Raw genomic sequence first — 26,479 nt, 5'->3', positions numbered from 1 at the left:
ATTTGTTTGTTTGTTTATGCATACATACATACATACATACATACATACATACATACATACATACATAAATACATGCCACCCAACTCCCAAAGGGCTCTGGGTGGTTCACAACCAAATATACATAAAATGTAATATAACCCCACCCCCCAAAAACCAGCCTAAAACTCATATAATAATAATAATAATAATAATAATAATAATAATAATAATAATAATAATAATAATTTTAAAAAAAATTAGATTTGTATGCCGCCCCTCTCCGAGGACTTGGAGCGGCTCACAACAGGACAATACAAAATATACAAATCCAGTAGTTAAAAAACAATTTTAAAAAAATGCCTATAAAAAATAGTCATGCAACTCAAACAAACCATACATAAATTATAATAGCTGAAGGTATATTAATTTCCCCATGCCTGGTGACATAGATGAGTTTTCAAAAGTTTACAAAAGGCAAGGAGGGTGGGGGCAGTTCTATTCTCCGAGGGGGGGAGTTGGTTCCAGAGGGCCGGGGCCACCACAGAGAAGGCTCTTCCCCTGTGTCCTGCCAGACAGCATTGTTTAGTCGGTGGGACCTGGAGAAGGCCAACTCTGTGGGACCTAACTGGTCGCTGGGATTCGTGTGGCAGAAGGCAGTCCCGGAGGTATTCTGGTCCGATGCCATGTAGGGCTTTATAGGTCATAACCAACAGCAATTGCAACAATTAAAACAGTTTTTAAAAACCATGCATATCTTTAATATTTAATAACAATTTGCTCATGGTTCAATCCATCAGGATCGGAAGGCTCATGATGCAAATTCAGATGCAACTATGTGAAGGAGGACAAAACAAGAGCAAAGAGAGATTGATGGGTCTGTGCCCTGCCGTTCAGCCATGGAAACCTGGGCCTTTGTGCACCTTTGATACTGTAGCTGCTAGTTAATGATTGTCCTTTTGCCCTTTCTGGAACCCAGCAGCAGTCACACAAAAGGAGTGGACAGGTTTCATACAAATAGTTAAGTACTAATATCTCCTTGTTTTTTCTTCAGACCTCAATGCCTCGTCCTGACTGGTCCTCCAAACTTCCGTCCAGCACTGGTCGATTTTGTGGGCGCTTTTACAAAAAATTTGAGTCTGATGATCTGTGGGAATGTGTTGATTGTGAGTATATGTTCCTACAGAATAACTAAGAAACTGAAGGTCTCTGCTATCTTTAGCTATCTAATTTCCATTGTCTACCTACATATTTCATCTGTTTGTCTGTCTGTCTATCCGTCCATCCCTCTGTAGGTCCATCTGTCCACCTATCTGTCTGTCATCTATCCATCTTTGTCTCTCTAAGAAAAGAGAAGATTTGTAGCTTGGGATTGAAATGAGGAATGCTTAGTGTTTTCTGAGGTTGATATTTTTCTTGTAGACGTTTTGATTAATTAAACATCAGACATTGTCTCTTCTTCTTCTTCTTCTTCTTCTTCTTCTTCTTCTTCTTCTTCTTCTTCTTCTTCTTCTTCTTCTTCTCTCCCTCTACTCTCCTCATTCTTAAAGATGATTGCATCTGATCCTAAGAGAAACAGGATACCACATTATCTCTTTTTAAAAAAAAACTGCATTTCCAGTTCACCTGAAAAAGGTCTACAGGGACCTCACCACCGCCAAGGTCTCAAACTGGGGACTCCAGTAATGGAAGTATTGTGGCTTCCTCCAACGTTTAAATCTTGGCTCATGAGGAAAAGAAACATCAGCTTTATTTTCAGTTGCTTCCTCTGCTAAAGACCTGAAATGGAACTGCAGCCTTCATCCCAGCAGGTTTCAAGTAACCAAAAGCGGCTTTTAATGGCTGGCAGGTGTCCATTTCAGCAGCTTCGGTGGCTTACCTCCAAGCGAGATCCTTTGCTATCCAAACAGCAGATTGCTAGCCCACTAAATCTTCCGCCCTGCAATCATTTATACATTCAACGGTGAAAAATCAAGAGGAGTCTGGCTGTGAAAATGTGTGCCCTTTAATAAAATTAGTCTGAAAACTGTGCCATCAGAACTTCAGATCTGGAGCGGCAACGCATTAACACAGCTCTCCTCCTGCCCTATCATCAAATGTAAAGCCCCAAGTCCTCCTCTTCTTCGGCTTTCATATTTACTACACAGGCCAAGAGGAAATCACTGGAGAGCTGTGAAGTGGGATAACAAAGGCAGCACTTGGCTCTCCACAATGGTTCTTCTGGAACAATCCCCAGCTAATTAAGCGAGGATGAATGAATGAATGGCTGCTAGATTGGGTTTCCTCTGCTGTTTGAATTGACAGCATAAAAATAGACAATTTTGGAGATGAGAAAAATGCAATCTTCATAGGACATTCTGCTCTGGAGAGGTCGTTCCATTAATCAATCTTCTTTTTCTTTCCTTCGTAGCAAAGACCATTTCAATAGGTAAATGTTTGAATGCTTTACGTAATTAGGTCGGCAAAGTGCTTTTTTTTTAAAAAAAATACCAAGTAGCAAAGAGAGGCGTATACATCTTAGTTTCAACAGGAAAGGCAATAACAGCGCATTCTTCTAGGTTGAGCCATTGCTTTAGAAATCAAAACTTTTTGTCAAAGGAAAGTCTGCCTTCTCCCAATTTGTTTCATATAATTTCAGAATTATTTAGCCCTCTTTCTTGTGTAACAAAAATAAAGCAGACAATGCACTAAGCCAGGGGTCCCCATCCTTTTGGACTTCAATGTTGAGTCAGAGAGGATAGAAATGCTGGCGATGGGCAGAGTTAGGCTGCAATACAGTGTTCCCTCGATTTTTGCGGGGGATGCGTTCCGAGACTGCCCGCGAAAGTCGAATTTCCGCGAAGTAGAGATGCGGAAGTAAGTACACTATTTTTGGCTATGAACAGTATCACAAGCCTTCCCTTAACACTTTAAACCCCTAAACTGCAATTTCCCATTCCCTTAGCAACCATTTAGATCATTACTGACCATGTTTATTTATTAAAGTTTATTAAAAAAATATTTATTAAAGTCGGATGAAAGTTTGGTGATGACACGTGACGTCATTGGGCGGGAAAAACCGTTGTATAGGGAAAAAATCCGCAAAGTATTTTTTAATTAATATTTTTGAAAAACCGTGGTATAGACTTTTCGCGAAGTTCGAACCCGCGAAAATCGAGGGAACACTGTACTGCATGTTAACCACTGCACATCATGGATGGATGGAAACTGCTGGCAGCCAGTGACCAGCAGAATTAGCTGCAATACACCATACTAACCACTGCACCACTGTGGTCCTTACCCTGTACATAAAGAATAGGGCTCATTTATGTGTTTGTGTGGTCACTATCTTGGCTTTTTGACCCCGTGGTTCTAGATGGTCCTGCACAGATCACATTTCAATGGAAAATAATAGCAATAGCAATATCACTTAGACTTCTATACTTCTCCCTAACAAACATTGGCTGTTTTGTAACAACTAAACTGGGTTTTGTAATCCTGAAATTGACTTTATGTGTGATATAGCACTAGCACTTATATATGGCTTCACAGTGCTTTACAGCCTTCTCTAAGCGGTTTGCAGAGTCAGCCTACTTCCCCGAACAATCTGGGTCCTCATTTTACCCACCTCGGAAGGATGGAAGCCTGAGTCAACCTTGAGCTTGGTGAGATTCAACCTGCCAAATTGCAGTCAGTCAGCAGAAGTAGGCTGCAATACTGCACTCTAACCATTGCACTACCGTGGCTCATAAATAATACACTGCTCAAAAAAAATAAAGGGAACACTCAAAGAACACATCCTAGATCTGAATGAATGAAATATTCTCATTGAATACTTTGTTCTGTACAAAGTTGAATGTGCACAATTGATTGTCAATCAGTGTTGCTTCCTAAGTGGACAGTTTGATTTCAAAGAAGTTTGATTTACTTGGAGTTATATTGTGTTGTTTAAGTGTTCCCTTTATTTTTTTTGAGCAGAATATATGTATAAAGCACTGATGATGCTACCTAGCTGGGTAATGAGATGTTTGCAAGCAAACAACCAAGCTCATGGAGCACCGAGGATTCTGCATTTCTTCCCGTCTTCCTGTAATTGTGACTCCTTCCTATGTTTTTTTTCTCGCAGGGGCCCTGCAGACAGGCGAATGCTGAAATGGGACTTGCTTCCAAAGGCCACATCAAATGGCTGACCAGGCGAAAGATCAAAGCTTTCTACACAAGCATCTTAGCAGAGGACCTGAGAACTGGGGCACAAGTCCTTATGCAGGTAAAATCTATTTTAGAGTTTTGAGATGCTAATGACACCCAGGGCCACCGGACCAGCAATGGCTCACTAGAAGAATTCTTACGTGCTTTTTATATTCAACACTGTCAGACTTTTTACTAAATCTGCACTTCTATTCTACTAGTTTTTCTCATCATTCCTATCACCCATTTCCTCCCACTTAGGACTGTATGACGGTAGCTTGTTGCTTGTATCCTAAGATTTTTATTAATATTGATTGTTTCTTCATTGCTTTTTTGACCCTTATGACAATCATTAAGTGTTGTACCACATGATTCTTGACAAATGTATCTTTTTCTTTTATGAGAGCATATGCACCAAGACAAATTCCTTGTGTTTCCAATCACACTTGGCCAATAAAAAATTCTATTCTATTCTATATTAAAAAATTGCTCTTACGATCTATAGTAATTCTTGGGTCTTCCTACCACGACTTGCACTAGAATAGAATATAATAGAATTAAGAATAGTATTAAGAATAGAATTAAGAATAGAGTAGAGTAGAATAGAATAGAATAGAATGGAATATGCAGAAGGGTTGGTAACAATGGATGTAAAAAATAATTTTACCTTCATCTTTTTTCTTGATAAAGGCCTCAGGTCTTGGGAGAATGAAACCCAACGTTCTTGTGCTTGGATATAAAAAGAACTGGAAGGCAGCACATCCTCAGACAGTGGAAGAATATATTGGGATTCTGCAGTAAGTACAACTGGCGGTTGTCTTAAAAACCTTCTAAAACAGATTTCCCAAATCTAGTCTCCAAAAAAGGTCTTGAAGTCCAAGAAGATGTTCAGGAAAATGTCATAAATCAGTTGCAGCTACTGTATCTTTTGTTGCATCCTCCCTGTTTGGATGACTTAGTGGAGTAACACACACACTTCAAACTTAAAGAGTGAGCGGATTTTGTATCTGTCCAAAAATTGCATTACAGTTTTCAGCATTTTAAAGAAATCACAACACATTCTGACATGAATAAATTGAGAGAAGATGCTGTTGGAAGGGCATATTTGGCTTTCTTTCTTTCTTTCTTTCTTTCTTTCTTTCTTTCTTTCTTTCTTTCTTTCTTTCTTTCTTTCTTTCTTTCTTTCTTTTCTTTCTCTCTCTCTCTTTCCTCCTTCCTTCATTCCTTCCTTCGTTCCTTCCTTCGTTCCTTCCCCCTTCCCTTCCCTTCCCTTCCCTTCCCTTCTCTTCCTTCCTTTTAAAGAAATGAAGCTATATTTCAACTGTTCTTTTGAAACAAATATCTCACCATTGTAGTAATAAGAAAAATCTTTAGGAAAAAGATTTAGGGGGACAAATATCTCACCATTGTAGTAAAAAGGAACTGGGAGGCCTTAAGAGTGCCTTCCTTTGGGAAAAAGACAGAGGTGGGTTCAGGATTCTCCCACTGCCGGTTTACTCAGGGATGCGCTGTGCGGGCACGCATATGTTATGCGCTGTGTGTGTGCTTTGCATGTGTATGCGAGTCTGCCGAGAGGGGCAGCATACAAATCTAATAAATTATTATTAAATTATTATTATGCACATGTGCTTCGTATGCACTCGTATGCACAGTTAAAAAAATATTCTGTGCATGAGCAGAAGCAAAAAACAAGAAGTCGCCTATTGCGTTGCTGAGAGAACCGGCTCAGGGGTGTGGCAGGCTTGGGTCCCTGCCGGTTCCAACAACCCAGGCTGCCAAGTTCTGTAGAACCGGTCCGAACCAGTAACAACCCACCTCTGAAAAATGATTTAGGGATAGACCGGCTCACTCAGGCCATACTATCCTAGGTGGTCCACCTCTGAAAATCTCCCTAATTTGAGTCTGCTTTTTTGTCTCCTCCTATTCCAGTGATGCTTTTGACTTTAAATACGGAGTATGCGTGATGCGTGTGAAGGAGGGGCTCAATATTTCCCGGATCATGCAGGCTCACAGTGAGTTCCACCAACACACCTCTCCAGAGATTGTGAAAGGAAGAGGCCCTAAACTTCAGGTTCCTGAAGCAGAAAAGTATCTTAGAAAGAGGCCCTTTTATAGATTTACCATATTTTTCGGAGTATAAGACGCACCTTAGTTTTGGGGGAGGAAAATGGGGGGGGGGTGTAATCTGCCTTTATCCCCTGGTTAGGGCTTTTAAAAAAAACCTTATTCGGAGAGAGTAATAATGAAAGCTTGCAAACTGCTAAGAGCTGGATAGGGCTGAAAAGAAACATTCTGATTAAGTAAAGCAATGAAAAATCCCTGTACAGATTTAGGGCTTGGAAAGCATTCTTTGCAGGGAGTAACAATAAAAGAGCTTGCAAGCTACTAGGAGCTGGAAAAATCGTTTGCACCTGATTAGGGCTGGAAAGAAACTTATTCAGAGTACAGCCAGGAAAAAAACACTGGAAAGACTTAGGGCTTGGAAAACATTCTTTGCAGAGAGTAACAATGAAAGAGCTTGCAAGCTGCTAGGAGCTGGGAACATCGTTAGCACCTGATTAGGGCTGGAAAGAAACTTATTCAGAGCAAGTAGAGCAATGAAAAAAGACCTTGCTCTGGAATACAGCCCATCCCTCCTTGGAATCCAGACCATACTCCATTACACTGCACCAAATTAAACTTAATTTAACTTAGTAATCAAATCACAATTAACTGAGGTCACTCATCATTCTAAGCTATACATTTTGCAAAATTACAATGACTCGGCTCACTCAATAGCCTAAGCCTAGATAACACAACTCTCATGATGATTTGATGTGCCATATAAATAAATAAAATTGTTCATTGTTAAGAATATTATGAATTTGTCTTGTGTATTGTCTCCGTTCTGCCTGCAGTTAATCCAGCTTTTGATCCAGCAGAAGTTCCTCAAAAAACCAGTGAAGTACCTGCCATAACAGGCACATGTCAGTATCAAAACTCTTCTTGACCGGGTTACTAACAGGTTGTTTCTGGCCTCTGGGGGGCGGGGGGGGGGAAGCTGTTTTCACCCTCCCCAGGCATTGAATTATGGGTGTGGGCAGTCCCGCATGTACGATAGTATGTGCGCAGACTCTTTCTGAGGAAAAAAAAGCTTCCCTTGGTGAACTGGTGTAGGGTCTTCTGCTTGGGGGAGGAGGTTTGGACTAGATGACCTCCAAGGTCCCTACCTCCAACTCTGTTAATTTGTAATGGAGAATTTGGATGTGAAAAGGCTGGTTCTCTAGAAGAGACCCATTTTTGAGATGGTTGATTTTTAAAGGAAAGAAGCTTCACTAGTACAGTGGTACCTCTACCTAAGAACACCTCTACTTAAGAACTTTTCTAAATAAGAACCGGGTGTTCAAGATTTTTTTGCCTCTTCTTAAGAACCATTTTCTACTTAAGAACCCGAGCCTGGAAAAACTTCCCAGGTAATTTGAGAGCGGCACGAAGGCCCGGCCAGTTTCCTGCCATTCCCCCTTTAATCCCGGCTGCCAGAGGAGCCTTTCGGTGGCGCTTAAGGAGGCTTTGGCAGTCCAGAGCGAACAAATTTCATTTCTCTGGGCATTTGGAAAGGGAATAAACCTCTGCCATCGCCCAGAGAAAATAAATGCTCTCTTCGCTCTGGGCACCGACTGTCCTCCTCCTCTTCCGAGCTTTTATTTCTTTCCTAATATGTTTGCACTCATTATTTGCTTTTACATTGATTCCTATGGGAAAAATTGCTTCTACTTACAAACTTTTCTACTTAAGAACCTGGTCACGGAATGAATTAAGTTCTTAAGTAGAGGTACCACTGTATGCTGCAACTTTGATAATAAAATAGGAAGAGATTATATATCCTCTCTCTTCCCTTCCCTTCCCTTCCTTTCCCTTCCCTTCCTTTCCCTTCCCTCCTCTCTCTCTTCTTTCTCCTTCCCCTTCTTTTCCCCCTCTTAGTGGATCCAGATGGCTCGGGGGCAGAGCAACAGGCAAGCACTATTTTCCAGATGGATCAAGGCAAGAAAACCATTGACATCTACTGGCTGTTTGATGATGGAGGTAAGGCTGCCTCCCCCTTCTCATGTAGGGTTCAAGAAGGAAACAAACCTTCTTTCTTGTTTCTTCCCCCCCCTGGGTTTTCAAGCATTCTCTCAGCTCTGGAGGTCTCAGTGGGGATTTCCAAGGGTTGCACTTTATTAGGCAAACCGAAGCCGATGCTTTCGGTCAACCAGCCCATAGCTTCTTAACTGCCTGAACCCTGATTTCCTTTTCTAAAAATGCCACAGTGGCATTGTCTCATTCCAGGAAGTGGAACCATAATGTAGCCGCCTTATGGAAGCTGGCTTGATTTCCTGAGATCTCATCATCCTACATTGACTTGAGTTTTGGGAAGGGGTTCTGACCTAGCGCCTCAAACACGACAACCCCTCTGCAGTTTTAAAGTCAATTATTCCTTTATTAGGAGCCCCAGCAGCAGAGGTGGGATTAGCAGGTTCTGGCCAGTTCTGGAGAACCAGTAGCAGAAATTTTGAGTAGTTTGCAGAACTGGTAAATACCACCTTTGACTGGCCCCGCTCCCATCTAGTCTCTGCCTCCCGAGTTCCAGCTGATCGGGAGGAAATGGGGACCTTCCCCTGCCACGCCCACCAAGCCCATACCCACCGAACTAGTAGTAAATGTTTTTGAATCCCACCACTGGCTACCGGCCCCAGCAAAAAGTTTATCTCTCACCACAGGCTAACAAGTCTGTCTGGCAGGGAAATAAATAGTTGTTTGCTACTTCTATTCATCTCTGCCTCCCAGCTAGGATGGGGCTTTGCTAGCAGTGCTGGCTCTTCTAGATTTCCATTGCTCTCCTTTCCCTTCTGCGCAGCCGCGCGTCAGGCACTGTGTTCATGTATGAGCCGAGTAATCCGTTTACCAAGATTGTGCACACACAGAAACGTTTAGATTGAAATTAATTGTGAATAAATCCTCAGCCACGCACAGTTACACTAACTTGTATTAAAGTTTACTTTGAGAAATAACATATTCAGATAAACAGTCTAAAATCATACACATAATAACTCAGAATAATAATCCAGATACTATCAAGTACATAGTCTTTCTTACCAGTTGTCTTTGTAAACAAAGATATCAAGCCTAAACACATTTTCGCTATAATATAAAACTACAATACAGAGAGATTGCAGAGAAAATGCAGAGCGTACATACAGTGAGTAGCCAGAGAAAAAGAAACAGTGACTCAGAGAAATAAGATATAAACTCTAGCTCCCTCTTGTGGCAGTCTGCAGCACCTGCGGCCAGCTCAACAGTTATGGATAGAGTCCTAACACAGTGGCTCTTCTATATTTCCACCACTTTCCTCTCCTCTGCCTTCTGCGCATCTGCGCGTTAGGCACTGGACCCAGCTGTTCCTCCTCTTCCACATCAGCCACCTCCAGACCTGGGGCTGTTGACTCTCCTTTTGGGGGCTGACGGACGGCCCAGGCTCCACCTCTGTCTGTCTGCCAGCTCCACTCCATCAGAGCTCTCAGGTTGCCTTGATGCTGGCGCCGATTCTACCTCATCTGATTCAACTGCTGGAGGGGCCAACAGGCCACAAGTGAAGGAGGAATGGTTGGACTGGAAAACTTCCATCTCTAGTGTTCTGTGTTCTGTGTTCCAAGTAGGATTTAAATGCAATCAGGAGGAGAAGAAGTGGGTGTTGGTTATTGAGCCAGGATAGCGCAGTGGTTAGAGTGCAGCAGTTGAGGCTACTTCAGCTAATTGCTAGCTGTAGTTCAGCAGTTCAAATCTCACCACCGGCTCAAGGTTGATTCAGCCTTCCATCCTTCTGAGGTGTGTAAAATGAGGACCCAGATTGTTGGGGGAGATATGCTGATTCTGTAAACCGCTTAGGGAGGGCTGTAAAGCACTACAAAGTGGTAGTAGTGCTATTGCTATTGAGATTCCTCTCTGGTTTTCCACCATCAGGTCTGACTCTTCTCATCCCTTACCTCCTTGGCCGCAAAAAGCGATGGGGGAAATGTAAGATCCGAGTGTTTGTCGGCGGGCAGATCAACCGAATGGACGAAGAGCGGAAGGCGTAAGTTCCATGTGCGGAATTCAGGGCTGGAGCGTCCCAAATTTACATGGAGAAATGGAGTTGGGGAGCATCAAAACAGGGAAATATATTATAAAGATGGTTGAAATCACTCTCCCCCCATCTTAATTTTTCCCTTTCCTTAGGATTGTCTCTTTATTAAGCAAATTTCGGCTTGGATTTCATGAGGTTCATGTCCTTCCAGACATTAATCAGAAACCCCGACCTGAACAGTAAACATTATTATTATTATTGTTGTTGTTGTTGTTGTTGTTATTATTATTATTATTATTATTATTATTATTGCAGTTAGAATTAGTATTATTATTCTGCGTTAGTGTATGGACCAATACTTCTGCATCCAACCATAAAACCTGTTCCAGTTAAAAATGTATTTATATACCCCTCCCAAGTTCCCAAAAACATCAAGCCTCTTATAGATAGTGTGGCAAACCATTAATTTATCACCAACTTCTACACCGGCCTGACAGGGTGTAGGTTTTCCTGTTTGAGCAGGGGGTGGGATAGAAGACCTCCTAAGTCCCTTCCAGGTTCTGTTCTATTCTATTCAACTTGATTCCATCTGACTGGACTCAACTCTATTCCCATTGACCCTTATCCAATTCCAAACAGGTGTTAACAGTTAGTTGAGTAGATTCCCGTGCATAAGCTTTTAGCAATGAATCAATTGAAGCTTCATGTGTGGACCTGGCCTTGCATGCCTGAGCATAGCCAAGAGTTAATCCTTAAAATTGCCCAGATTCCTTTCTCTAAGCAGGTGTCCCTTTTGGGCTAAGACCAGAGCACAGAAGAAATTTGGTTCCTGATGGAAACTCACGTGGGGTTTTTTGTTCCTAGTGTGAAGAGATTTGATGACTTAATTGGTCCATTCAGATTGAACGATGGTTTCAAGGACGATGCGGTGGTGAACGAGTTGCGTCACGGCTGCCCATGGAAAATCTCCGACGAAGAGGTTGCAAAAAACAAAGCTAAGGTTCGGCCGACCTTCCCTGGAGTGGATTTCAGAGATTGGGACAAGAAAAGGGGGGAGGGAAGTAGGAGACTGAGTCTGTCACCGTTTCATTCTGTTTCTAACTCCAGGTCTTTGCACCTGTCACCTTTGGTTGATCTGGTTAACCTGTCCAGGGAGGTTTAGAATTCCTTTTACATTCTGTTTGATGGGGAGTAGTGTGGTGGCCTAACGGTGGAGCTTTGACCTCACAATCAGGAGGCTGGGAGTTCGATCCTAGGTAGAGGCAGATATTTCTCTCTCTGGGCAAAATGAGATTACTGTATTTTTCAGAGTATAGGATGCACCTTAGTTTTTGGGGAGGAAAATAGAGAAAAGAATCTGTTTACCAGGTACTCATCTGGCTAGTGTCCTTAGCCAGCACTTTATTTTATCCTCTGGTTAGGGCTGAAAAACTTTATTCGGAGAGAGTAACATTGAAAGAGCTTGCAAGCAGGTAAGAGCTGGGAACATAGTTCCCTCTAAGCTGAGCAGTGAGCAATCGCTCACTTAAAAATCATCATCAACTCAGAGTTTTCCAAACCTGCCCAGAAGCCAAGAGGGAAAGAGTGAGAGGGAAGGAGAGAGAGAGGAAGAGAGGAAGAGAGAGAAACAGATAGAAAAAAGAGAGGAAGGAAAAGAGAAAGAAAAAGAATGGGAGTAAGGAAGAGAGAAAGAAAATCAAAATCTAGTTTGAAACTAGCTCAACTATTTAAGTGGCATTTTGATATTGATAGAGTTGCCCTATTATGAGCTCACTGTTATAGACACACAGTACAGTATTTTATTTTGAAATTCTCTGAGGCAAAACAGGGTGGGTTTTTTGTTTGTTTGTTTGTTTGTTTGTTTATTTATTATTTCTGTGCCGCCCAGCCCCGAAGGGACTGCTGCTCACACACTATACTTTTCCGCCCACCCCCCCAAAAAATTAGAGGGAACACTGGCTGGGAATATCATTAAGCACCTGGAAAGAAACATTTGGAGTAAGTTAGACCAATGGAAAAAATCCTGCAAATACTTAGGGCTTGGAAAACATTCTTCGCAGAGACTGACAATGAAAGAGCTCGCAAGCAGGTAAGAGCTGAGAACATCATTAGCACCTGGGTAGGGCTGAAAAGAAACATTTGAAGCAAGCAGAGAATGAAAAAAAAGCCCTACAAAGACAAGGTTTGCAAAATATTCTTTGCAGAGAGTAACAATGAAAACGCTTGTAGGACGGTAAGAGCTGGGGACATTGTTAGCACCTGGCTAGGGCTGGAAAGAAACTTATTCAGAGCAAGTTAGAATGAAAAAAACCCTGCAAAGACTTAGGTCTTGGAAAACATTCTTCGCAGAGAGAAACAATGAAAGAGCCTGCAAGATAAGAGCTGGGACGATCATTAGCAGCTAGGTAGGACTGGGGGGGGGGAAGCTACATTCAGAATATAAGACGCACCCAAATTATCAGCCTATTTTAGAGAGGAAAAAGCTGTGTCTTATATTCCGAAAAATATGGTATATCTGCTGAACAAAACTCCGCATTGGCGACAGGAAAGGCATCCAGCCAGTAAACACTCTGCTAACTCGATTCAGTTGCCCAGACTCCACCCAGATGCAAGGGATTATGGGGTCATTAAAAGAAGAAGAAGAAGAAGATTCTGTTGGAAGGTGTTTTCAAGCCCAGCTCCTTAGGGGAAAGAATAAGAATGTTATTCCAGTGTTGATCTGGAAATTCAACAGCCATTCGCCCCAAAATCTGAACTGAATCAAATTTCCAAATGGAATTGGAAATCCAGATCAAATTATTAACGTTAACCACCCCTTTTAGCAATAGCAATAGCATTTAGGGGGTATGCCGCTTCCTAGTGCTTTTGCAGCCCTCTCTAAGCAGCTTTCGGAGTCGGCATATTGCCCCCAACAATCTGGGTCCTCATTTGACCCACCTCGGAAGGATGGAAGGCTGAATCCACCTTGAGCCGGTGGTGAGATTTGAACTGCTGAACTACAGCTTGCAGTTAGCTGAAGAAGCTTACAGTGCTGCACTGTAACCACTGCGCCACCCCGGCTTTTCTCAAGTCTGTTAGAATCAGACAGAAGAATCAAAGCAACTGGATTTGATGCATCCAGCTGAAACTGTGAATTTGACTTGAGTTTTGAAATGGACCATCCATGGACAGTATTCCTGGTTGTCAATGGAAGCAGAGGACTTGGGAAAAGAGCTCGGAAAAAAATCAGGGAAAAGAAATTCTGAGTTCAGAATGCAAACCCTGTGATTTCATACATGCATTATGGACCCAGATTGGTCGAGCCATCGTGAGCTTCTGGACCTCTGCCCAGGCATATCACAAAGCCTTTGTCCTTGCGATTCAGGTGAAATCTGGCTTGACTTGTTGCTTGGAATGTTGAGCTTCAAGGTGGAAGAGAACTTTGAACCTTCCATCCTATGCTTTTTCTGGATGCACCTGGATTGTCTGTTATGTGACACAGAATGCCAGATTTGAATTTTTGGCTTGATCTTGCCAGGTTTTCTTAGAACCTGCAAACTCGTTAGCACTGTTTTTCCCCCAGAACATTTGCTAGGGACCAAAGTAGGGAGTGGATTCTTGTTTGGGTCTTCAATAATCAAACCTCAAACTCCAAACCCAACCCAACCAGTTTCTTTATATTTCTTTATGTGGTGGGATGAGAGAAGGCCACAATAGGTGCTTAAAAGACATTCCAGCTTAGAGAATTCAATTCAATTCAATTTCTCCATTCAAAGGAGACAACGATTGAGGTGAAATCTTTATGTCTATACCTGCCATTTCTCAGGAGAATTTAATTAATTTAATTAAATTTATTAGATTTGTATGCTGCCCCTCTCCGTGGACTCGGAGCGGCTCACAACAAAATAACACAGTATAACAAATCTAATATTAAAAAACATTTTAAACCCAACATTAAAACTATGCAACACAATCATTCCATGCACAAACTATATATGCCTGGCGGTATCTTAATTCCCCCAAGCCAGCCGACATAGGTGGGTCTTTAGCAATTTACGAAAGGCAAGGAGGATGGGGGCGGTTCTAATCTCTGGGGGGAGTTGATTCCAAAGGGCTGGGGCCACCACAGAGAAAGCTCTCCCCCTGGGGCCCACCAAACAACATTGTTTAGTTGACGGGACCCGGAGAAGGCCAACTCTGTGGGACCTAATTGGTCGCTGGGATTCATGCGGCAGAAGACGGTTCCAGAGGTATTCTGGTCAGGCAATCAGCTGAGATTCTTGTAAGCAGTTGGTCAACAATAAAGAAATTTACTTGACCCATTGTCAAAGCTGTTCTGGTTGCTTTCACCTGACACTTTATATCTACCTGTGCTGAGCCTGTTCTTCCTTCCATTTCAGTCATTTCGACAAGTGAGGATGAATGAAATTTTGCTGGATTATTCTCGGGATGCTGCCCTTATCTTCATGTAAGTAAAAAAAGTAACCAATGAGTGGAAAAATGCACTTAGCAAATGTTAAGTGGAGCAAAATTTCAGTTAGCCAATGTTTCACTCAGCAACAACAATGTTGGACTCAATTGTGGTCATAAGTCGAGGACTGCCTGTGAGCAGGATGTGAGAATTGTAGTTAATGACGAGCCAAAGATGACTGTTTGAGAGAGAGAGAGGTGGCTATTCAAATACCAAGGGAAGACTGCATTAATATAGCATATTGACTTCTATAGTGCTTCACAGTGCTTTCCAGCCCTCTCAAAGTGATGGACAGAGTCATCCTCTTGCCCCCAACAATCTGGGTCCTCATTTTACCGACTTTGGAGGGAAGGCTGAGTCAACCTTGAGCCTGATGAGATTCGATCTGCCAAACTGCTGAGTCAATCTTTAGTTGGTCAGAATCGAACTCTTGGAAGGGGGCAGAGTTGGCCTGCAATACTGTGTTCTAGCCACTGCACATCATGGATGGATGGATGGAAGGAAAGAAGGAAAGTAACACTAGCACTTAGACTTATATACTGCTTTACTGTGCTTCACAGCCCTCTAAGCAATTTACAAAGTCAGCTACTTGCCCCCCAACAATCTGGGCCTCCATTTTACCCACCTCGGAAAGATGGAAGGCTGAGCCAATCTTCAGCCTGATGAGATTTGAACTGCAGAAGTAGCCTGCAGTATCGCACTCTAACCACTGTGCCACCGTGGGCTCATATACTTTCCAAATGACTCCAAATATCCAAATCGACCTTCATTCATCGATGACACCATCAAAACATCTTCTCCTCTTCCACCCCGTCTTCATTTTCCTTCCACCTTTCACAACAATAAGGTCTTCTCTTCTCAAAGTATTTGGGCTTCTTCATGTGTCCTTCCCAAGGACAGCCAGGGTTGATTTCAGGATAGACAAAGACAAACTTGGGGTTTTTTTGTCTCCTGTTCCTTGTCACATTTTTTCCAGAACTATGCCAGTTGGCCGAAAGGGATGTCCCAGTAGTCTGTACATGGCTTGGCTGGAGACCCTCTCACAAGATCTGATGTCTCCCGTGATCCTGATCAGAGGTAACCAGGAAAATGTCTTGACTTTTTACTGCCAGTAGGATCTTCCTGGGCCATTGCTCCATTCCAGCATGGAGAAGGAATTTTCCAGCCTCATCTTGCTTTGTTGATGAGCTGTCAAGAGGCTCCATTGCAGGTTTTGAAGGCCAAGAATAAAAGACCGATGGTGGAAAATAAATTTTGTTGGGTTGTAAGAATCCGTTTCTTCAGAACTCTTAATGTTGCAATGTTGGCTGGATTTGTTCCTTGTGCTGAACGATGATGGCTTGTTTAATCATGGTTGGAAAAATAAGCTGCAATTGGTGGGGTTTGCACAATGATGGCTTGTTTAATTATGGTTGGAAAAATAAGCTGCAATTGAAGGGGTTTGCACAACATGCCACCTCATTAATTCTGAATGGTAGATTTGCTGGTCTCCCAAAGCAACCTAGGACAATGGCTACATTTGAATGAATGTCATTAGCACTGACCTTTCATTAAAATTGAATATATAGTAGCTGGAAACCACATCTATTAATGAATAATTTCACTAATAATACATTGGCATCTTCATATGCATCTTGAATAACGAATTAACCCATTTTCCTGGATTCTTGTATTACACCGAATCATAAAGTAATTGAATGAGCTGGACTCATCCACCAGGTCTAAGCCATCCAAGAAATAATCAAGATTAAAATTCACCAAGGTTAGCCTATTGTACGTATATAATAGCAGTTTGTTCCTGATCTGACTGGTTTAGCTTATGGTGCCTGAAGATGACACTTTTATTATTTATTATTATTTATTAGATTTGTATGCCGCCCCTCTCTGCAGACTCGGGGCGGCTCACAACAGCAATTAAAACAATACATAATGACAAATCTAATAATTAGAATCTAAAATAACAATTATACATATAAAAATGTAAAAAGAAACCCCAGTATATAAAACATACATACAGTCATATTATGCACAGAGATTAGATAGGCAAGGGGAAAGTACCTCAGTTCCCCCAAGCTTGACGACAGAGATGGGTTTTGAGGAGTTTACAAAAGGCAAGGAGGGTGGGGGCAGTTCTAATCTCCAGGGGCAGCTGATTCCAGAGGGTCGGAGCCGCCACAGAGAAGGCTCTTCCCCTGGGTCCCGCCAGACGGCATTGTTTAGTTGACGGGACCCGGAGAAGACCAACTCTGTGGGACCTAACCGGTTGCTGGGATTCGTGCAGCAGAAGGTGGTCTCGCAGATACCCTGGTCCGGTGCCATGAAAGGCTTTATAGGTCATAACCAACACTTTGAATTGTGACCGGAAACTGATCGGCAACCAATGCCATAGCAATTTTTAGAGATCAGAGGAATCAGATCAGGCCTTTCGATCATCTTTTTGTATTTCTTTACATTACGCTAATATACCAAAAAACCCTCTCTAGTGCTAAGTGTGAAACCACATGTCAAGGTTCCAGGTAGCATCCAAACTTAAATCAGAGTCCAAGTCAAAGTATTTGTGTATCACACAACGGTCGTGTGGAAACTGGAATTCTAAAAGCAGGCATGGTGGTGACATTTGCTCCTGTTAATGTTACAACTGAAGTAAAATCTGTTGAGAGGCATCATGAGTGAAGCTTTTCCTGTTGACGATGTTGGCTTCAATGTAAATAAAGTACTCCTCAAAGTTCCAATTTATTGTCGGACAAACACTGGGAAAGTCGAATCTGAGTTTCCCACCCAGTTGAAAGTTCACATCCCTTGTCTGCCACCCACAAACTTAATAATAATAATAATAATAATAATAATAATAATAATAATAATAATAATTTATTACATTTGTATGATTCCCCTCTCCGAAAACTCGTGGCAACTCACACAACAATAATAAACAATGTATAAATCTAATATTTAAAACACTATTTAAGAACCGTTATAATAAAATAATTGCACAACTCAATCAAACCATACATAAACCAAGTAGTTAGGAGAGCTGTCAATTTCCCCACGCCTGGCTGCACAAGTGAGTTTTCAACAACTTACGAAAGGCAAGGAGGGTGGGGACAGTTCTGATCTCCGGGGGGGAGTTGGTTCCAGAGGGCTGGGGCCACCACAGAGAAGGCTCTTCCCCTGGGCCCCGCCAGACGACATTGCTTAGTCGATGGGATCTGGAGAAGGCCAACTCTGTGGGACCTAATCGGCCGCTGGGATTCGTGCGGCAGAAGATGGTCCCAGAGGTATTCTGGTCCGATGTCTTGTCACGTTGCCCATTCAGATTGTGCCAGCATGGAAACTCCTCCTTCCGCTTCTGCCCAGGTGTTGGACACAGGATAGCCTTGAACCTTTCGAAAGAATGCTTTGTGGCTGCACCTGCTCCCTCTTGAAAATCAGCCCTCCCAATTTCCCATAAACATCAGGCCTTCTACAGATAGTGTGGCAAGCCGTTGATTTGTGACTAACCTCCGCACTGGCTTGACACCACACATGACATCACACTGGGCTGAGTGGGGTTTGGGGTAAAATGGCGCATCACAAGCTTTCCTTGGGATTTGAGCCTGGGAATTCCTAAACACCGCTTCTCATCCAGAGCTCCAAACAATATCGTTTTCCTGATATATTTTTCCATTGAGTTTACAGTTCCTCATTGAGCCAGCAGGAGGCAGCAGATCCTAAAAAAAATCAATGTACAGTATTTTATTCTGAATTAATAATCCAAGTTTATCTGATCTCCATTATCTGATCTCCATCATCACACTCCAAATGTTAGCAGTTTGTGCACTTCCAGCCAGGCTAGATGCACCTTAAACAGGCATTTTATTTATTCGCCAGGTGAGACTAAGAAAGGCATTGGCTTCCTTTTGTCTAACTCCCCCCCCAACTTCTAGTAACTTATATTAAAAAAAAAAAATGTTTGCATAACAAAACAGTAGGTTATATAAATAGTAAATTAATAGAACACCAAAAGGCCAGATATAAATATCTATAAATCGGTGCAGTTCCAGGCTTCTTTATCTTAGAGCAGGGGGCCTCCAACCTTGGCAACTTTAAGCCTGGCGGACTTCAACTCCCAGAAATCCCTAAGCCACCTGGCTGGGGAATTCTGGGAATCGAAGTCTTCCAGGCTTAAAGTTGCCAAGGTTGGAGACCTCTGTCTTGCAGGATGCACGTCTCTTATCGAATAAGTGTACTGCTTTGGACATTATGTGAATATCTAGCAACTTGCTGGAAAAGGCTCTAAAAGGCTGGGAAAGATGGACAACCAGCAGCAAGGTGGATGAACTCAGCTATCGTGGCAATGGGAGAGTCGTTGGAAGAGCTGAAGGAACAGCCTAGGAAGCTTCATGGAGAAAATCTTCGTAGCTGCTAGGAGGCAACAATGATTTGGTGGCATCTAATCAATCAATCTGGTGGGACGCAGTGGCTCAGCGGCTAAGACCTTGAGCTTGTTGCTCAAAAAGATCAGCAGTTCGGTGGTTCGAATCCCTAGTGGTGAGCTCCCATTACTTATCCCATCTTCTGCCAATCAAGCAGTTCGAAAGCACGTTAAAAATGCAAGTAGAAAAATAGGGACCACTTTGGTGGGAAGGTAACAGCCTCCTGTGCACCTTCGGCATTTAGTCACACTGGAACATGGAGACATCCTCAGACAGCTCTGGCTCTTCGGCATCGCCCCCTAGAGCCAGAAACGAGTAGCGCACATGTGCATGGGAACCTTTATCTTCAATCAATCAATCAATCACTCAAATGTTTTGCTGGAGTGAGAAGTCCTCTCTTAGAGCTTCCCTTGCTGGTGAGAACTTTGCAGCTGGTAGGGTGAAAGTAAGTTCTGCAGGACCTGGGAAAGCTCTTACTAGGAGGTTTCACATGAGAAGAGAGGACTACTTGGAGAAGGCCCCGATGTCAGGAAAGATGGAAGGCCGAAGGCGAAGGGGACGGCAGAGGAGGAGGTGGTTAGTGTCCTCAGTGCAATTAACATGAATTTTAGCAAACTCTAGCAGTCAGTGGAGGAGAGGAAGGCCTGGCATGTTAGAGGTTATGGGGTTGTGAAGACTCAACCATCTCTTAGCAAATGAACAACAACAACAAAAGGAGGTTTCTGCAGGGAGCAGCTGATAGACTCAGTACCATCTCAGGTGCTGTAACTGGAGCAACATTTTGTTCTCCTTTGTTCACGCCACAAACTCTATATTTTTGTTTCTTATATGACATGGCCTTCTTGTTTGATTTTTTATTTTAAAAAGATAGTCCTTCCATAAAAGCATCCAAGGTGGTGCTGAGAAAGGCTACCTTGGTGAAAGGCTCTCAACTGGTTTCTTTATTCTTTGCAATTCTCAATGGATTTCATACTCACAAGACCATCTGCTAAGAATTAAGACATGTTTCTTTAAGGAGCAGCTCTCTGTCACCTCACCCCCACCTGTCTTTAGCAATTGCAGAGGAGATTCTAACACAAGAGGAAGCTAATTCCCCAGAACTATGGATCACCAAAAGCAAACGCAACTGGCAGAGATGAAGATGTAAAAGGGCAGGAATTTTAAATAGTTTCGGGAATAAGGGAATTTAAAAAAAAATTCTTACCAATTTGCGTTCACTAACTACTAAGATGGATGAAATACTCCTTTTAAACAGATGCAATTCTGATTTTTACAACACATCTGCCTTCTGCTTTATTGAATCCTGGCTAAATGAGGAAATTGATGACAATATCATGCAAATACTAGGATTTCAGATACTTCCAGCACACAGGATTGTAGTACTATCACAAAAAAAAAAAGGGCTGAGACCAACAACAGCTGGTCTCAGGACATAATCAATACACAAATTCTATGATGAAAACTTAGAGTCTTTACTTATCCACTGCAAACCTTCTTATTCTCCACATGAGTTCTACTAGTTGCATTGTATATCCTACCACAAGCCTGTGTAAACAAGACTTTATAAACTCCAGCTGATCAGATTATGGAGACTGAAGCCAAATACCCAGATTCACTGGCCATTATTCTAGGTGATTTTAACAAAGGCAATTTAAGAAAACAGCTTCCAAAATATTTTCAATTGTCAATTGTCCCACCAGAAGCAAGAATACTTTCCATCATTGCTACACAACACTAAAAGATGCTTATCGATCTTTACCACGAGCAGCTGTGGGCCACTCTGATCATTGCAGGATTCACCTTGCTTACTGACAAAGATTTTAAGCCATGAAACCAGCAATTACATCAGTGAGGACTTGGACTGAAGAGGCAAAGTTAAAGCTATCTATGGTCCTGACCCCTTGCACCTGACACCAGGCTATGCAAATTATAGGATTGGTTTTTATAGCCAATGTTGGGGGGAAGAGGTTTGGAAGGCATGTGAACTGCGTTGAGTAAGAAAATAATGCAAAACATGTGAATCCACATGTCTGATTATGGCCAGGGGTTCCTATTTTTTAGTGTTTTCTTTTTTCTTTTTCTTTCAAACCAGTGTTGTCATTGGGCCTTGCAAGAGTTGCCTGGAGCTATGCCAGAATCGGTTCACAGTGTTGGGCGATTGGCAAAATCAATCAATTAAATCTTTGTTTGGTCATGGACCAATGAGTCAGTGGGCTAAACAGTAAGGAACCTGCTTTTTCCATGCTTCACAACATTGCAATTAAGTGTTTCTATAAAGTAACACACTAATGCAATGCAGGCTGAATGTGGAGCAGACAAAAACTTGCAAAGTTAAAGTACACTGACTGGCTGTTTTTATTTGCTCCAGTTGTCATTGAATCAATTAATGGGGGCCAAATATTAGGAACCTGTTTTTCCTTGTTTTACAACATCACCATCATGTCTCACTTTAGCTTGTATTCTTTCTAACCCAGGTCATGACTCTATAAATAATGCGGTTGCTTTTTATAGCCTGAGAGAAGAGCAGGCAGCACTGGAGGGTGGAGTTCAATGTGTCATCAGTTTAGAGTGCTTGCTGTCAGAGTTCCAAATAGCATCCAAAATTAAATCAGAGTCCGAGGCAAAATATTCCCCAAAGTTCCAATTTATTAGCAGTACCATGTTGGCACATCTGGGAGAAACCTGGAGTCCCAGGGGTTTCTCCACCCAGTTAAAAGTTCAAGCCCTTGTCCCCATACCCCCAAGTCCAGCATGCATGGAAGCAAAAACATCACCAACATCTCTCTTGCGCGCATGTGTTCCCTCGTGAGATTTTGCTTGCTGGGCAGATATACTAACTTGTATTAAAGTTTACCTTGAGAAATAACATATTCAGATAAACAGTCTAAAGTCATACACATAATAAATCAGAATAACAATCCAAATATTATTAAGCACAAAGTCTTTCTTACCAATTGCTTTTGTCATAATCAGTAAACAAAGATATCAAGCCTCTAAACACATTTTAGCTGATACACCTAACTACAATATAAAGAGATTGCAGAGCTAATGTAACAGTGAGTAGCCATGGATAGTGAGTAGACAGACAAAGAGAGAACGAAGAGGGACTCCAAAGAAATAAGCTATGAACTCTAGCTCCCTCTTGTGGCAATCTGCAACACCTCAGCTGAACCAAAATAGCTCAGTTATAACATATTGTTGGGTTATATATTGCCTACCCAATCGTTATGGAGAGTCCTAACCAGGGGTGGGCCTGATCCGGAATGGTGGGAATGCAGTTCCGGTGGCGGCAATGTAGCATGTAGTCTAGCTCTGGTGGCGCCGCCGGGTGTACACATGTGTGCACGCGCAACCGGTGCTTCCCCGGACCTTTGCCTGCCCTGCCCTGCTGCAAGCGCTGCCTTCCCCCACCACAAGCCCTTCCTTCTCCTGCCACAAGCCCTTCCTTCCCCTGCCGCGAGCCCTTCCTTCCCCCACCACAAGCTCCTGACTCGCTTCTCACACCTGCTCCCCTGCTCATGCGCAGACATGAAGCTGCGCATGCAGCGCACCACTAGAGGTGGGAGCGACAATCCCCACTTGCCCAAGTCCATCATGTTGATCAATCTTCATCTGCCAACTTGGCAGCAACTCCCATCTCCTTCTGTGCAGGTGCAAGAGTGCAAAAACAAAAGACGACCTTGACAATCCAGAAAGAATTTCTCATGGTTACATGCAGTCATCCCTCATGCAATGACCCCTTCCTAAATTCCCGAAGGAAAGAATACATTTCAAAATAGCATAAAGTGTGGCAGGCCAAACACTCTAAGAAATAAGCAATCCAAACCCAGCATCTCTTGAATTCTATTTATTGTTATCTACCCCCAATTTATTGCTGATCGTTAGTTGACTAGATTCTTGTCTTTCGGTTACAATTCAACCTGTGATCCTAATCTTTTGCACCTGACAGCAGACCCTGCAAATCATAGAGTTGCTCTTGGTAGCTGGAGGCATGTGGAAGGAAGAGGAGGGGAAGGAAGGTGAACTGCATTGAGTAAGAAAATAATGCAAAACATGTGAATCGGCATCAGATATGAGTCGTGGTGGTGCAGTGGTTAGAATGAAGTATTGCAAGCTAACTCTGCCAACAGTCTGGAGTTTGATCCTGACCTGCTGAAGGTTGATTTATCCTTCCATCCTTCTGAGGTCAGTAAAGTGAGGATGCAGATTGTTGGGGGCAATAGGCTGACTCTGTAAATTGCTTAGAGAGGGCTGTATAGTACTGTGAAGCGGATATATAAATCTACGTGCTATTGCTATCAGGGTTTTGTGTTTTTTGGCTGTTTTTATTTGCTCCAGTTGTCATTGAATCAATTAATGGGGGCCAAATATTAGGAACCTGTTTTTCCTTGTTTTACAACATCACCATCATGTCTCACTTTAGCTTGTATTCTTTCTAACCCAGGTCATGAAACAAACTTAGGGAATGTCAGTCCATAATTTGAAGGGAATCTGTTGCAAGGTGCCTGGATCTTAATTCGGTGACCCCCACGGATGATGATGATGATGATGATGATGATGATGATGATGATAATAATAATAATAATAATAACAATAATAATAAATTAGATTTGTATGCCGCCCCTCTCCGAAGACTCGGGGCGGCTCACTACAACATAAACAGTGTACAGATCCAATTTTTAAAAAATACAATTTAAAACCCTTATAGTAAAATAATCACACAATCCAATCAAACCATACACCAACTTTGACAATGGAGGGGTGGGTTGTCAATTTCCCCATGCCTGGCAGCAAAGATGAGTTTTTAATGCAATTGTCATGTAAGGATCAATTGTAAGACTTCTTTTCAGTGTTATCAAAACTTTGAATAGTCACTGATCAGTATCAGTGATGGGCTGCCAAAATTTTTACTGACACACTGTGGGCATGGCTTATTTTGTTTATGTGGCTTGCCAGCCATGTGACCAAGTGGGAGTGGCTTGATAATCATGTGATGGGGTGGCTTAAAGGTCATGTGACTGTGTGGGAGTGGCTTACTGACCAAGATAGGTTTTCAAATAGGTGCTTGGACTTTTTTTTCAGTTGATTAAGTCTCATTAGTTGAATAGCCTAAAAAAGGACAAATGACAGAAAATTGAGCTACTTGTCTAATCTGTTATCCTATTGAACCTGGTGGGTTCAGTACAAAACCTTAAAATGTTACTTCAACAAATGTTACTTCAACAAACAATGTTACTGTGCTCTTCAACAAATAAATAATTATTTGTTGAAGAGCACAGTAACATTGTAAGGTTTTGTACTGAACCCACCAGGTTCAATAGGATAACAGATTAGACAAGTAGCTCAATTTTCTTTAATCGCTATAAAAGTTCAGTTCTAGATAATGATTAAAATGATTTTTATGGATATAAAAACATACTATTTAATTATTTCCTATTTTAAAAGTAATTAAGGATCATACTAAGGTACTAGAGAAGGAAGGACAATAAAATAGTGAATAAACTTACTACCCCCACTGAGTCCTCCCCCCCCCCGTGGGGGCAACAGCCCATCACTGGATCAGTTGCTCTTAAATGAAAGGCTCCCTGTACGGCACTCCTGTTGATGAAGAAAAATATTATTGACTTAAATGGTGGGAAAACCGAACTTTCCCGTTTATTAAATTGCAGCTTGTGAAATCAAGTTTCTGTTCAAAGTTTATCTTTCATCGTGACCTTACATATTTCATCGATGGCTGATTTGCTAAACTCACAGCAGCAGAGAAAGGCATCCCTTCTGTCAATATGGTTATTCTCAGCTGGCTGATCGGGTTTTGCCTCCTGTTCCTCTATTTATGGAAGAACCAATGTCGCAAAGGTTTCCTCCCTGGGCCACGGAGCCTCCCGCTGATTGGGGACCTGCTTCGGTTCAGTAAGAAGGAGCCTCTCAAGGACCTGGATCAGGTACGTCTCCTTATCCGATCCCACATTAAACTCTTACCGCATGAATCACCCAAAAATGAAGGACATTGCCTTGCAATTATTTAAGCGTCTTTCTGCAAAACAGGAGGTCAAAGTAAGATTTAGGGAAATGAACCGTCAGGATGTTTAGCTAGATATGAAAGGATCTGCTCTGTAGAGATGTGTATTTGATTCAAAGGAATCCTAATAGTTAATGGATTGGGGTGCTCTTGAGAAAATCAATAGCTTTTTGAGATCAAGTAAATTCTAGATTTTTATGGGTTTTATGGGTTTTGAAAGAAATTTGATACTTTGCGGAACGTAAGTACAAATCATTGCGCATGGCTCCAAGCCCGGAAGAGAAGGTGACCACACAGGGTGGGGTGGCTGCGTGGGTTCTTGTTGTTCTCGGTGGATGCTACAGTAGCCAAGAACGGCATGGTGGACCTACTGCTGGTCAAGGAGGAGCTTCCTCTGCAGCTGGGCGAAAACTTTGAACAACACCCTAAAGCAGTGGTGGCGAACCTTTTTCTCCTTAGGTGCTAAAAGAGCGTGTGCGGGAACTGTTGCACATGTGTGAGTGCCCACACCCATAATGCAATGCCTGGGGAGGGCGAAAATAGCTTCCCCCACCCCCTGGAGGCTGAAAACAGCCTGTGTGCCAACTTCTGGTGGGCCCAATAGGCTCATGGTTTGCTCTCCCCAGGCTCCAAACACCCTCTCCATCCCCCTAGAGCAGTGGTTCTCAACCTGGGGGTCGGGAGCCTTTTTTTGGGGGGGGGGGTCAAATGACCGTTTCACAGGGGTCACATAAGACCACGGGAAAAGACAAATTTCCCATGATGTTAGCAACTAAAGCTTGTAGCCTTGGAACATTTTACCCATAGGCTATCCACGATTGACCTCTCCAGATTCCTAAGAGGCGTGCATAAGTGCACCAGCGTGCCTTCCGTCCCCTCTCCAATTGTCTCTCCTATATCTCCTATATCTTTTCTTCCATTCCTATATCTTTTCCCTGTATCTTTTATTTATTTTATTTATTTATTCGATTTTTATGCCACCCTTCTCATTAGACTCGGGGCGACTTACAACATGTTAGCAATAGCACTTTTTTTTAACAGAGCTAGGCTATTGCCCCCACAATCCGGGTCCTCATTTTACCCACCTCGGAAGGATGGAAGGCTAAGTCAACCTTGAGCCGGTGATGAGATTTGAACTGCTGACCTGCAGATCTACAGTCAGCTTCAGTGGACTGCAGTACAGCACTCTACCTGCTGCGCCACCCCGGCTCATTGACATATTTTATTCTTATATCTTCTCTTCTATTCTTTCTGTGATATATTCTACTACGAGTATATTCTCTATAACTTTCATTGTGTATTGGACTAATTAAATAAATAGATAAATAGATAAATAGATAAATAGATAAATAGATAAATAGATAAATAGATAA

At 42.4% G+C, this 26,479-nt stretch overlaps 1 protein-coding gene across 1 annotated transcript in view; it reads left to right on the top strand.

Moving 5' to 3' along the window:
• Positions 1 to 15,929, top strand: part of SLC12A3 (solute carrier family 12 member 3) — a 34,526-nt gene extending 18,597 nt beyond the window's left edge. Inside the window, exons 16-26 of the mRNA XM_070761681.1 lie at positions 1,031 to 1,142; positions 4,082 to 4,222; positions 4,834 to 4,940; positions 6,073 to 6,155; positions 7,041 to 7,109; positions 8,104 to 8,205; positions 10,123 to 10,234; positions 10,378 to 10,464; positions 11,090 to 11,225; positions 14,605 to 14,672; positions 15,652 to 15,929. Coding sequence (XP_070617782.1) covers positions 1,031 to 1,142; positions 4,082 to 4,222; positions 4,834 to 4,940; positions 6,073 to 6,155; positions 7,041 to 7,109; positions 8,104 to 8,205; positions 10,123 to 10,234; positions 10,378 to 10,464; positions 11,090 to 11,225; positions 14,605 to 14,672; positions 15,652 to 15,790 — 1,156 coding nt within the window. The 3' untranslated portion in view covers positions 15,791 to 15,929. The remainder of the gene's footprint in view (positions 1 to 1,030; positions 1,143 to 4,081; positions 4,223 to 4,833; positions 4,941 to 6,072; positions 6,156 to 7,040; positions 7,110 to 8,103; positions 8,206 to 10,122; positions 10,235 to 10,377; positions 10,465 to 11,089; positions 11,226 to 14,604; positions 14,673 to 15,651) is intronic.
• The last annotated feature ends 10,550 nt before the right edge of the window (positions 15,930 to 26,479 follow it).

Source organism: Erythrolamprus reginae, chromosome 9 (genome assembly GCF_031021105.1).
Source record: "Erythrolamprus reginae isolate rEryReg1 chromosome 9, rEryReg1.hap1, whole genome shotgun sequence".
Taxonomy (NCBI): domain Eukaryota; kingdom Metazoa; phylum Chordata; class Lepidosauria; order Squamata; family Dipsadidae; genus Erythrolamprus; species Erythrolamprus reginae.
This window is presented reverse-complemented; position numbering and strand designations above follow the sequence as displayed.